The sequence below is a fragment of the Nicotiana tabacum genome, chromosome 5 (assembly GCF_000715075.1).
Source record: "Nicotiana tabacum cultivar K326 chromosome 5, ASM71507v2, whole genome shotgun sequence".
NCBI lineage: Eukaryota > Viridiplantae > Streptophyta > Magnoliopsida > Solanales > Solanaceae > Nicotiana > Nicotiana tabacum.
In genome coordinates, this window is record NC_134084.1 from 141,938,732 (window position 1) to 141,952,063 (window position 13,332).

Below are 13,332 nucleotides of genomic sequence, written 5' to 3' on the forward strand. Positions count from 1 at the left end.
GATGAAAAGTGTCACTTTAGAAAACGACCGATTTGGTGTGGTCACATCGTTACCTTTTTTTTTCCTCTCATCTTGCCCTTCCTTATTGTTAAATAATTCTTTTTATCTTTTGACCTACTTTTTTATATAATAATTCTACCTCGTACCTTAATTTTTTTATAATATTGTAAGTTTTTTCTTTATATTGTTGGTGCATGACATCATGAAATGACGGAAAACAATACAATCTATCCAAATATTATATACATCAAAATGATACAACACATACAATAGAATACAATACTATGCGATACATTATGAATCTGTCACGCCCCAACTTCGGAAAGTGCGACCGGTGCTCAACCGAGTGGACCCGGTCAAGCAAGCCTTTTAGACTCTCTACTCGACTCACTTATGATCAAGAGAGGGCATATTTTGATTAGTTAGACAATAGGAAGATCATATATATACATTACTAAATTATTTCATTAGTTACATCGTTGTTAAGTTTCATAATACACACATCCTTATGATTAAGTGGAATAAGGGTCCAAACACCATATAACTCGTTTGACCTTTCTAACACCCATATGCAAACCCCATAGTGTCTACGGAGCCTCTAAAGATACAAAAGAAAATTATGATAATGTCGGCAACAAGGCATCGGCTATACCTCAAAACGTGGTAAAATATGAACAAAAGATACAATACATGACCCCGGGATGAAATGGGGCTCACTGAGTCTGCTGGGAAGAGGATGCACCACTATATGTGATCAACATTGTCTGCTATGGAACCACCTGCATCCATTTAAAGGTGCAGCACCTCCGGCAAAAGGGACATTTGTATTGTCGAATAGTACTAGTATGTAAAGCTAAAACAATATCTCAATAAAATGAACACTAGTACAGGGGGAAACAGTCATGAGTTCAATAAGAGCTTCAAACAATACTAACACATCAAGTAAGGATCACATAAGTTCTCAAGTCAATTTCCATCTTATTAGGTTGGGGAAACTTTAGCGCCGATATGCCACAATCCACAATATCATTGTGTTCTTATACGGAGTCCGATCTCAATCCGATCGGTTAGGTCATTTCATTTGAGACATCAACCATATCCACAATTTCAATTACCATTTCTAGCACAGTTACCACCATGTGTACGGCATGGCGTCCGATCACGATCCGATCGGCTAGGTCATCTCATAAGAGACATCAACCACAATTATATTATTTCACTTGGCAATAGAGTTACCACCATATGTACGACATGACGTCCGATCACGACCCGATCAGCTAGACCATCTCATTTGAGACATCATCTTTTCAATCAATCATCTCACTTCATATTTCTTTCCCGTCTTTTCAATACATTGGTACGAAATGGCCTCATTTATAAAGTCATTCTTGGCATTTTGCCGAATATCACAATTCCAAATTCCTCGTTTACATTCAACATTATTATCATCAACAACAACACAAAGGCCTATCATTTAAGACATTAGTACACATATGAGCAATTTGGGAATCCTAAGCACATAGAGGGTTTTTATACACTTTGGCATAACAATCATTATTTGAATTTGACTTGAAGTCCTAACCGTTTAACATATATTCCATATTTTTCCTCAATTGATAAGATAACATGATAAAGCATTAAGGCATTTGGATTACACATTGAACATATATCTTACAACAAAAACATATTCAGAATGGCAAACTGATCATACCCAACTATGCCTTATAAAAAAGACTAAGCGGTCGTTGCAAATATATTTCGGTTAACAAGTCCGGAGTCGATTCCCACGGAAAATTAACCTATTAAGCACAACTACTAGACTCGCACAAATTCGCGCAATCAATCTTCAGAAATATTTAAATAACAAATTGGATATTTACTAATTAAATATCACGTAGTGAAAATGCAGTAATTAATAACTAACTACGAACAAGTTGTAGACAAGATTTGGAATGATCTAAGGTTATGATTTTTCCTATTGTCAGAATCCTTTTCGCTAAGTTTTCTCTATCGATCGTGAGCTTGATAAGTACATTTTACCTTATTTTAATATATCACTTTCCTCGCAAAAGTATAAAAATTATCATGTTTCTTTCACAAATTTAATTTGATTGCGCAGGAAATGCTACGAGAAGAATTGGTGCACAAGCAATAAAACTTTAAGAAGAAGAAGAAGAAAAAAAGGGAAACAAGCTACGACAAAATACGGACTGCATAAAATCCATCTACCACAACAAAGTGATCGTAACCAGATTCAAAAAATAAAAGAATCTTTCATAACCAAAACAAGTGATTATAACCAAACCAACTTGTTTTGGTTGATTATAAAAGCATACGATGAAGAAGGAGAGGGGGTAGCTCAGCAGACAACAAAAATCCATTTCAGTGTCTTTCCTTTGTATTTCAGTCAGTTGTTCAGTTCTTTGAATTTTCATCCAGTCATTACAACAGCTTTTATTTCTAGTTCCTAAGAAACATTAGCTTTGAAAATTACTCTATATCATGCTTTTAATTAAATAGGGGGAATTATTCTTTCTGAATATTTCTTTCTATTTTCTTATCTAATGGACACGAATATTTTCATTAGCAATATTAGCTCCAGTATGGAGTAACTTTTCTTGTGTTGGGAGAAAGACGGATCTTAATATTTCTATATAATAGTTGATATTATTCCTCAAATTCACATGCTTGAGCTAGAATTTATTTAACTTTTATCTGCTTTTACAGTTAGAAGTTATTTAATTTATTAACACCTACCATCTTGTATTACATATTAACTATTTATTAATTCTGTAATCGAGAGAGTCGGAAGAAAATAATATAGTTAAGTGTAGTATTGATAAATATTAATATTTATTAAGTAACATCTATCTATTTTATGTTATAATTAATTTTATACTTATTTGTAATCGAGAGAGGCGAATAGTGTAATAATAAGTTATAACAAGTAGGGTAACCGAAAGGGACTTACTAACAAGAGCGTGTTTTAGTTCAATCATATATTGCTGGTTCTTTAATATTACTAGTTTGAAGATTAATTTGTATAACCGAAAGGAGTGCGATTAATTATTCAACTTAAGTAATAATATATATTTGTAATCGTGAGAGGCATTTATACATTTTTGAGAAATAGAAATTGAAGAATAATAATTCTACTATATAGAAATATTAAGTGAAGTCAAGATCCCAATACCTTTTTATTATATTTATAAAAAACAAAATATTTTATATTGTTTTATTCGTGCATTTTTAGTTAGTTAATTCACAACTCAACTCTTTCGGATTTTCTTAAATAGTAATTAAAACAAGAAACGTCTGTAGAATAGATAAACCAATCTCTGTGGGTTCGACATCTTTCTATACTACAATTTGACAGAGTACGAGTTTAAATAATATACGCCAGACACTCGTCAAATTTTTGGCGTTGTTGCCGGGGATTGGCAAAATCTACTACAAATTAATTGTTTTATTACTAATTTGAGATTTTTGTTTTTAATTATTTTGACTTTTATGCAAAAATTTCAAGAAGTGTATGACCCGTTCCTCCTCGAGAGAACTAGTTGAATACGATCCTGAAATTGAAAAATCTTCGCGGTTGTTGCGAAAAGGACAAGTTTTACAATCTCAAATTTCTTCACAAGATAAAATGGAGAACGAAGAACTTAACAACAACAACCAACTCCCGCCACATCAAGTAGAAGAATAGTTCGATGAAGTGGCACCACGACGTGATAGAATACTAAGAGATTATGCAAGGCCAGATCATTTTGAAGGAGAATCAAGTGTAAGGAGACCACCAATTGCAGCAAATAACTTTGAAATTCGCACAGGTTTGATTCAAACTATTCAACAGTCGTGCCAATTTACTGGTGATGCGAGTGAAGATCCTCACACCCATCTAATTGATTTTCTTGAATTAGTTGAAACTTACTGGTATAATGGAGTCATAACAGACGCTATCATGTTGCGGCTTTTTCCTTTTTCTTTAAAAAATGAAGCCAAAATATGGTTGCGAAGTCTTCCAAGAGGTTCAATCACTACATGAGACCAAATGACTCAGAAATTTCTTAATAAATATTTTTCACTTGCAAAAACATTTAAAATGAAGCAAGAAATCAATAATTTTGTGCAAACAAATACTGAATCTGTATACCAAGCATGGGAACGATTAAAATCAATGCTAAGAAAATGCCCACACTATAGTATCCAATATCCTGACATTTTATATATTTTTTATCATGGTCTTAAACCCTCTGCTAGAAATGTTATTGATGCAGCATCAGGAGGACCCATAATGAGCAAAACTACTGCGAAAGCCATGCAATTGCTCAATGAAATTTTAGAAAATGTTGTTCCATGGCCCTTTGACAGAATGATTGTTAAGAAAGCAGCAAGAGTCAATCAAGTTGAAGCTTGGAATTCATTAGCGCAACAAATTGCAACTCTAACACAAAAAGTTGAGGCATTTCAGGTAAATACTCAATCATCATCTCAACATGAGAATTGTGACGTTTGTGGAGGCAATCATCCCAATCATGAATGTCAAGCTTCAACGCAAAATGAAGGACAAGTAAATAGTATTGGATATAGAAACTGTTATCCATTCAATAGTCCAATGGCACAAAAACATCCTGGATTCCAATGGAGTAACCCAAATGGTGCTGAAAATCCTCAAAAAAATTTCAATCAAAAGCAGCAGATACAGGGACCACCTGGTTTTCAAAATCAAAACAGAGAGCAACAAGATTTTCATAAATATCAACAACCACCCCAGAAAGCTCATCAGCAAAGCCTCGAAGACATGATGTACAAATTCATTAAGGCTACTGATGAGAAGGTTGAAAGTCAAAGTTCAGCCATCAAGAATTTAGAAATTCAGATGAGCCAATTAGCAACCCTCATATCTGAACAAATAAAAAGTGCTCTACGAAGCAACACCGAAAAAAATCCAAAGGAACACCTCAAAGCCATCTCTCTGCGGTCAGGTAAAACTCTTGATGATCCATATGCAGATAGACAAGGAAAACCACAAGAAGTGGAACAGGTATATGAAGGTGAGAATAAAAGAGACTCTGAACTTCTAAAAGAACAAAAAGAAAAAGAAAAAAGGTACAAAAAAATTAACTGAAGACAAATCCTCACTCTATACCCCTCCCGTTTCCCCAAAAAATGAAAAGAGAAAATCTTGCCAAACAATTTTCAAAGTTTCTAGATATTTTAAAACAACTTTATATTAACATACCTTTCACAGAAGCTTTGATACAAATGCCATCATATGCTAATTTTCTCAAAGAAATTTTGTCAAGTAAAAGAAAATTGGAAGAAGTTTCAGTTGTTAAGCTTACAGAGAAATGTAGTGCTATACTTCAAAATAAGCTTCCACAGAAGCTTGGCGATCCAGAGAGTTTTACAATTCCTTATACTGTGGGAGATGCTCACTTTGAAAAAGCATTATGTGATTTGGGTGCTTCAATAAATCTAATGTCTTTCTCAATTTTCAGGAAATTTGGTGAAATGAAAGATACTTGTGTATCTCTTCAGTTAGCTGATCAAAGTACTAAAAGGCCCAAAGGAATAATTGAAAATGTTCTCGTTAGAGTAGATAAATTTGTATTCCCAGTAGATTTCATTGTACTTGAAATGGAAGAAAATACTGAGGTACCATTAATTTTAGGTAGACCATTTCTCGCAACAGGAAGAGCGATCATTGATGTTCATCAAGGACAATTAATATTGCGAGTTGATGAGGAGAGAGTAATTTTTGATATGCAGAAAATGATAAAATTTCCTGAGAATGAGTCATCATCATCTTGTTTTCAAATTGACTTACTAGATGACCTTGTAGATGAATTCAAGGATAATCAATTAATTACTGATTCATTGGAAAGATGTTTGGTCAGGTCAGGGACCACAAGTGATGAAAATCCCACAATCAGAGAAGAAGCTGAAACACTGGAAAAAGATTCAGAAAATGAGAAAGTCTCACAAGAAGAAGTTCAATAAAAAATTGAACTCAAAAAACTTCCTTCTCATTTAAAATATGTTTTTCTTGAACCTGAATTATTTCCAGTAATCATTTCATCTTCTTTGACTCCAGAGCAGGAATACAAACTGATAGAAGTCTTGAGGAAGCATAAAAGAGCTTTAGGGTGGACTATAGCTGACATAAAAGGAATCAATCCAGCTATTTGTATGCATAGGATCCTCATGGAAGAAAATTACAAACCTATAGTCCAACCCCAAAGGAGATTGAATCCAGCAATGCAAGAAGTTGTCAAGAAAGAAATAGTGAAACTTCTAGCGGCAGGTATCATTTATCCAATATCTGATAGCCCTTGGGTAAGTCCTATACATGTAATACCAAAGAAAGGAGGTATGACCGTAATAAAAAATGAAAATAATGAACTCATACGTACTAGAACGGTCACAGGATGGAGAGTCTGTATAGATTACAGACGACTTAATGATGCCACGAGGAAAGATCATTTTCCTTTGCCTTTTATTGACCAAATGCTTGAAAGAATTACAGGCCATAGATTTTATTATTTTCTTGACGGATATTCTGGGTATAATCAGATACCAATTGCTCCAGAAGATCAGGAGAAAACCACATTCACATGCCCCCAAGGTACGTATGCTTATAGAAGAATGTCATTTGGACTATGTAAAGCTCCAACTACATTTCAGTGTTGCATGTCGGCAATTTTCTTAGATATGACTGAAAAGTTTCTTGAAATTTTCATGGATGATTTCACACTTTTTGGTAAGACATTTGAAGATTGTCTCTATCATTTAACTTTGTTGCTTAAAAGATGTGAAGAGACAAATCTAGTTCTTAACTGGAAAAAGTGTCACTTTATGGTAACAGAGGGAATTGTTTTAGGACATAAAATCACTGCTAAAGGAATAGAAGTTGATAAAGCTAAAATTGATCTTATAGTAGGATTACCCCCTCCCACCATTGTTAAAGGTATTAGAAGTTTCTTAGGGCATGCAGGTTTTTATAGAAGGTTTATAAAAGACTTTTCAAAAATTTCAAAACCTCTGACTAACCTACTGATGAAAGATGTGAAATTTGAATTTTCAGATGATTGCAGAAAAGCATTTGAGTTTCTCAAAGAACAATAGACTAATGCTCCAATTGTTGTCTCTCCTGATTGGAGCCAGCCATTTGAAATAATGTGTGATGCAAGTGATATAGCAGTAGGAACGATATTGGGGCAAAAGAAAAATAAGATCTTTAGACCCATATACTATGCCAGCAGAACCCTCAATGAAGCTAAAATGAATTATACAACAACCGAGAAAGAGTTATTGGCAGTAATATTTGCATTTGACAAATTTCGTTCTTATTTGATAGGAACAAAGGTTACAATATTCACTGATCATGCAGCCTTAAAGTATCTATTAACAAAGAAAGATGCTAGACCTAGATTGCTAAGATGTGTGAGCACGTGATTTTTGCCCTATATATGAATTATTCCCAAAATTCAAACAAAATGATTTTTCTTTCATTATTTGGCAATTTTGTGCATTTTTGTGTTATTTTCGGTTAATTGTTGAATTTTATCTGTGCATTATAATTCATATGAAAAAACACAAAAATATTCATTTGCATTTAGGATTTAGTTTCATAGTTTGGTATTAATTAGGAGATTAATTTGTTTTAGAACGAAATATAAAGAAAATAACAAAATCGTCCATTTTGCATTTTTAGTTTAAATTTGTATTAGTTTGCATTTTTTAAGGAATTAATTAAGAAATATATTTTTAATGTAATTTGATTGTGAGTTTTTATTTCAGCATTTTTGACAAAAATCAGAAAAATATATAAAATGAAAAAAGGAAATAAATACAAAAAAGGAAAAGAGAAAAAGAAAATAAGTCAAATAAAAGAAATGAAAACAATGAAAGAGGCCAGCCCAAATCCTTTAATTCCCAATCCGGTCCAAGTCACGCCCCATCAGCCCATAACCCGTTCCCACTCGGTCCAATTCTTTAAACTCCAAACGACGTCGTTTCAGGGTTCGATCTCAGCCATTGATTCTTAATCCAACGGACGAGATCATCCCAGGATCCCCCTATATAACTGTCCGAAACATCCCCCTACCCCATCACTCATCATCTTCCTCACCCCTCTCAAACCCTAGCCGCGCCGCCCTGAAACCCCTAACAAATTTACACCACAGATTCCCCATGAAGTCCCCTTTCCAACCCTACTGTTGGTTTCCCTCGAATCACAACTAAGGCCGTCGAATATTGATTTTAAATTTTCCGGCCAAGTCGTTACTTTGTCCAAACTGGCCCAAAATCACACCACACCATCCCCGGACTTCCCTCAACCCAAGTACATGACCATCTTCCTTTGAATCTAGGTGAAGCGGCTCGAATTTCAAATCTAAGAGTTTCTGGACGGCAGTGGTTAGGGATGTTGCGTGTCAAAATTTTTGAAAGATTCGGACGGCAGTGGCTGACCGGAGTTTTCTTTCCATCGGTGAGTTTCTCCCCAACTTTCTAAGCTCGATTTCCATCAGTATAGCCTAAATTCCGTATTGATTTTGAGTAACATTAATCAATCCTTGCGTTTCGCTTAAATGTTAGAGTAATTCTTTGTTAGTGTTGAGGTCTGTCTCTTTAATTTTGATTCGATTTTTCCGTCTTGGTTTAACTCTTGTTATATTGGAATTAGTCGTGATTCAGTTCACAATTATGTTCTATTTTTAGTCTCAATCTTGTGTTTAATCCATGTTTACCAGTTCATGATGTTAGTTTTATAATTTCAGTGTTGTTTGTCAATCGTTAGTTCATTTCTTTCGTTTAATTGTTGTTTACTTCAGTCTAATGATAGTACTAATTGAAGCATTTAGGCGAGTTAGGATTGGATTTTAGTTGTGTTGATTGGTTATAGCTGGCTTAGACTCATTAGGATTAACTTCAGTTGTTTTTTTAACAGGGGTAAGGGGTTGGTGTAGTTAGCATTGGGCTGAAAATTTTAGACTAGTAGAAGGGCATTTTAGGCATAGAAAAGGGTAGTTGCTTTAAGAATAGTAATTTCAAAGTAAGGGTAGGGGTAGTACAGGTATTTGGTAGGTAGAAGAGCATCCTAGGGTCTTCTAGAATGGTACTTTAGTGTAGATGTTGGCATAATAGAGGGACTGACTTGTTTGGCAAGTCACAAATAAAGGGACTAAACTGAAAATAAGGGAGGGACTAAAAGAGAAATCTAAAATCTGATTCACCCTCTTGTGTCACCTATAAAAGGGCATCAAGGGCCTTGAGGAAGAGGATTCAACTTTCAGCCCAAAAATCCCCACCAAAAGCTCTCCTCCCTGCTTTCAATTTCAGCTAGCATTTCAATTCCAGTACTCAAAAAATAAAACATCAAAAAATGAAAAAATCAAAAACAGTTTTACTATTTCATTACTAGTGTTAGTGATTCTCAGTCCTTCCTTGGGCATTCTTCATTCCAGCTCGAGGTTCTATTTTGAAAAGTGTTCAGAAGTGATTAACGGCTGATTCAGGTGAATTTGGGGCCTATTAGTTTGGATTTCAGTTGGGTTTTAGGTCCAGCAGGATTTCAGAGGCATCTAGGTTCAGCTGTGAGGGCTAGGAGTGCATTTCAAGTGTGTGTTGAATTGATCTGTTGAGCCTGCTTGTATTTCTGGTTTTCAAAATCATTTCATGGCCTGTTCTGTGATGCTTTACTGCTGAGTTGTGTTGCTGTTGCTGTTCAAAGTAGCTGACTTCTTTTCTTCTCATATTTTCCCTTATCCAGGTACACAATTGTACCTCTGATTACTACGAGCTGAAAATGTGCAGAAATGAATTTATGTGAAGAATGAATTTGCTTGAAGAATTGAGTTCTGATTTAGTTTATTTCCAGATCTATGTATTCAATATTTAGTTCATGGATATTGTTTAAGTTTTGCTTGTTTTTGTGCTAAACGGACTATATAAACTGTTATGTTTCAGATTCATGTGATTACTATAAGGTGAACACTAGTGTTAGTTAGTTACATAATTTCGTAAATAATTTGTGAATCGTTTCATATCCATGGGAGTAGTAGAATACAATTTCCTGTTTCAGTAGTTAATTCCAATAATCCAGCTTACCTAGCAATGTTGGCTTGAATTAATTCAAAAATAGTTAGTCTACTTTTGTTATTAAAATCGTGTCTCCAGCTTGGTTCTCACCTTAATGATATCTAAGAACTCATTAGAATACCAGTAGATAAACTAGTATGTGCATGGAACTGGAATTCAATTGACTAATATCTCTTTAATTTGAGTAGATGCGTATTGTTTTCCCTTTGCTATAATTATTGAACACTTAGAATAATTTAGGGGTAATTTCAGTGGGCATTTGGTTGAACTAAATCGAGGCTTCACTTGGTTCAACGATAAGCTATCTCAGGCAGTTTGGGCCTTGGTACCCTAATGGGCAGCCCAAGTCCTGTCCTCATTATGTACTCGTTTAGACCTGGGCCTAGGCCTATGACTGGCCTGCCGTTCGTGTGTACCCGGGTTAGGACTTTTCTATGCAGGTTGTGTTCAAGACCCAAAATGGATAAAATTCTGGATTTATTTGAGTTCCTGAACCCAAGTATAATAACTCTTAAATGTGCTAATTAATTAGGACTTCTTTTATTTATTAGAGACAAATTAAACAGAAAATTGTAGTTTGCTCTTTAGGATGCTCTTAAAACGAAATGAGATGAGCCTCGCTAAACAAAATACAAAGGCGAGGCCCTCAATAAATGGTTGTTAAAACTGATTAGAACTTGGGAGGGCCGTTTAGTGAACTTCACGGCTCTCCCCAAAATAATATTACGTTGGAACCTTTAGGCGCGATTTAATTAAATTATTTCTTTAAACTCGGGTGCACATTGATGCGACCCAAATCCAAATCTCGACGAAGTCGAAATATGTTGACGACCATGGGTGCATTGATTGCGACGTGGTTTGAAACGTGTTTTCATGACGTCGCAATTCTTTTAAAATAAATAATGATAAAAAGCGGTTTACGAATAAAAGGCACATAAGCTAGTATGTATTAAAATCAGATAAAATCAAATACAATAGTTGAGCGACCGTGCTAGAACCACGGAACCCGGGAATGCCTAACACCTTCTCCCGGGTTAACAGAATTCCTTACTCGGATTTCTGGTTCGCAGATAGTAACAGAGTCATAATTTTTCCTCGGTTCGGGATTCAACCGGTGACTTGGGACACCATTAATTTCCCAAGTGGCGAATCTGAATAATTAACAATTAAATCCCGTTCCGATTGTCATTTAATTGGAAAAACTCATTCATGCCCTTGCAGGGTGTAGTAAAAAGGAGGTGTGTCAGCTCTGGCGACTCTGCTGGGTACCGAACCCAGAATCTCTGGTTCAGGGTTCAGAATTCGAGCTTAGATAAATTGTTGTATTTGGTTGTATCTGATTTTCCTACATGTTTTATGCTGAATGTGCTAAATGTTACCGCTTTGATATTATCTGAATTGTATATAAACTGTGCCGACACCCTTCTCTCTTCACCTCCGGGGATGTGCTTACTGGTTGAGACTCACTATTCTATTAGTGTCATACCTTGAAATAAGAAAGAGGCCGGACAAGTTACGAAGTCGGATGGCCTTTTGGTTCCCGGTAAGTTGCCCCCTCCTCGACTTGAGTTGTCGCTCGGGTACACAGTCTAGAACACCGACTCAGGATTTGAACATAGAATAACATGACTTCATGCCGGATCCCTAGTAGGAACGGTTATTTGCATCATGCTGCATTTGACTTAGGGGACTCAACACAGGGGTTGGGTCCGTCTAGGGCTAGCAACCCGAAATGAAAGGACCATCCTGATGCATCCTACTTGCTCTGTACATATATTTGTTTCGAACCTGTATGTTGACCTGTTTCTGAATCTCGGGAATGTTGAAAAATCGAGAGAAAAAAAAGAAAAAAAAAGAGAAATAACAGAAACACCAAGTACTGTCGAAACTCTGCCGAAATTTTGAGAAAACGGAAAAAAGGAAAATAGGAAAAAAAAGTCTTTTATTTTCGGACAGTTATTGTTGAAAAAGAAAATGGAAAAAAGTCTTTATTTTAGTTTGGAAAAGTAGGTTGTTTTATTGTTTGTCGAAAATGAAAAAAAAAAGAGTCGTTATTTCGTCTTGATTTAAAAAAAAATAGAAAAGGAAAATAGTTTGTCTTGCCATGAAAAATGAAAATCAAAAAGAGTCTTGTTTTAAAATGGTTCGGTTAATTCGCCCGAACTACGCCGGTTTGATTCTCACAGGGTGTGGGATACGTAGGCAACCCTCATCGGGTCCAACCTTTCCTTTGCAAAAAATAGCCAAAAAATGTCAAAATTTCTATTTTCGTCGTAAATAAGTTGGGTGATGCCGTTTTGTCAAAAATAGCCAAATGTTCCCAAACGGAACGTCGGAAGATTGACCTTCATAAATAGCCACCTTTGGTCATGTTTTCATTTTTTGACCCTCACAGCCTTAAGTTTTCGTTCTCGAGGCGTTGAAAGGCCGTGTTGCAATACCGGGTCTTTTATCTTATTTTGAAAAAAAAGGTAATGAGTTGTAAATAAGTCAAGTAGGGTCGTCTTGTCATAAATAGCCGAATGTCCCTAAAAGGAACGCTGGAAGTCTGACTTTGCAAAACGGCCATCTTGGTCAATTTTTGATTTTTGACCGGTTGACTTTCGCAGCCTTAAAATCTTTGTTTCCGAAGTGCTGAAAGGCCGCGTTTGAGAATCGAGTTCTTCATTTTTAAAATCTGAAAATATATAGGTAATTTTATTTTGAGTCGAAAATATAGATAGTTTTTTTTCTCTTTAGTCGAATAACAGTTTTTCTTTTGCTTAATCGCCTTAATAAATGTGCAGGATGAGCACGATGCTAAATGAGCCCTTTTCAATAATGACCAAAATCCCTTTTGAGTTGCGATTATGGTGGAATGATTTAGGCAAAGAAGGGCAAGACGAAGTGAAAAAATATTTGAAAGATCTCCCGGATTTATTAGACATTCAGCCTCGGGGGGATATTATCAGGGCATTGGTCGCTTATTGGGATTCAACACATAATGTATTTCATTTCTCGGACTTTGAGCTCACCCTAACATTGGAAGAAATAGCGGGGTACATCGGAAGTGATCAAGCTTCATTGAGGTTCAAATACTTAATTGCTCCCAGGGCAGTTACCGTACACCGGTTTTTGGATTCCTTGAAAATACCCCGAACAGTTCATCATCCAGATTTTGCAAAGGGTTTCTGCAGTTTCCGCTTCATATATGATAGATATGGCCATGTGGGCGGGTTCAGTAATCCA

General features: G+C 35.5%; 1 protein-coding gene across 1 annotated transcript; it reads left to right on the forward strand.

The window, feature by feature from the left end:
* Window positions 1–4,102: 4,102 nt before the first annotated feature.
* LOC107813832 (uncharacterized) lies at window positions 4,103–7,458 on the forward strand. The gene is made up of 6 exons (XM_016639139.2): window positions 4,103–5,054; window positions 5,252–5,979; window positions 6,103–6,339; window positions 6,688–6,763; window positions 6,884–6,970; window positions 7,361–7,458. The coding sequence occupies exons 1-6, from the start codon at window positions 4,103–4,105 to the stop codon at window positions 7,456–7,458; spliced, it is 2,178 nt and encodes a 725-aa protein (XP_016494625.2).
* The last annotated feature ends 5,874 nt before the right edge of the window (window positions 7,459–13,332 follow it).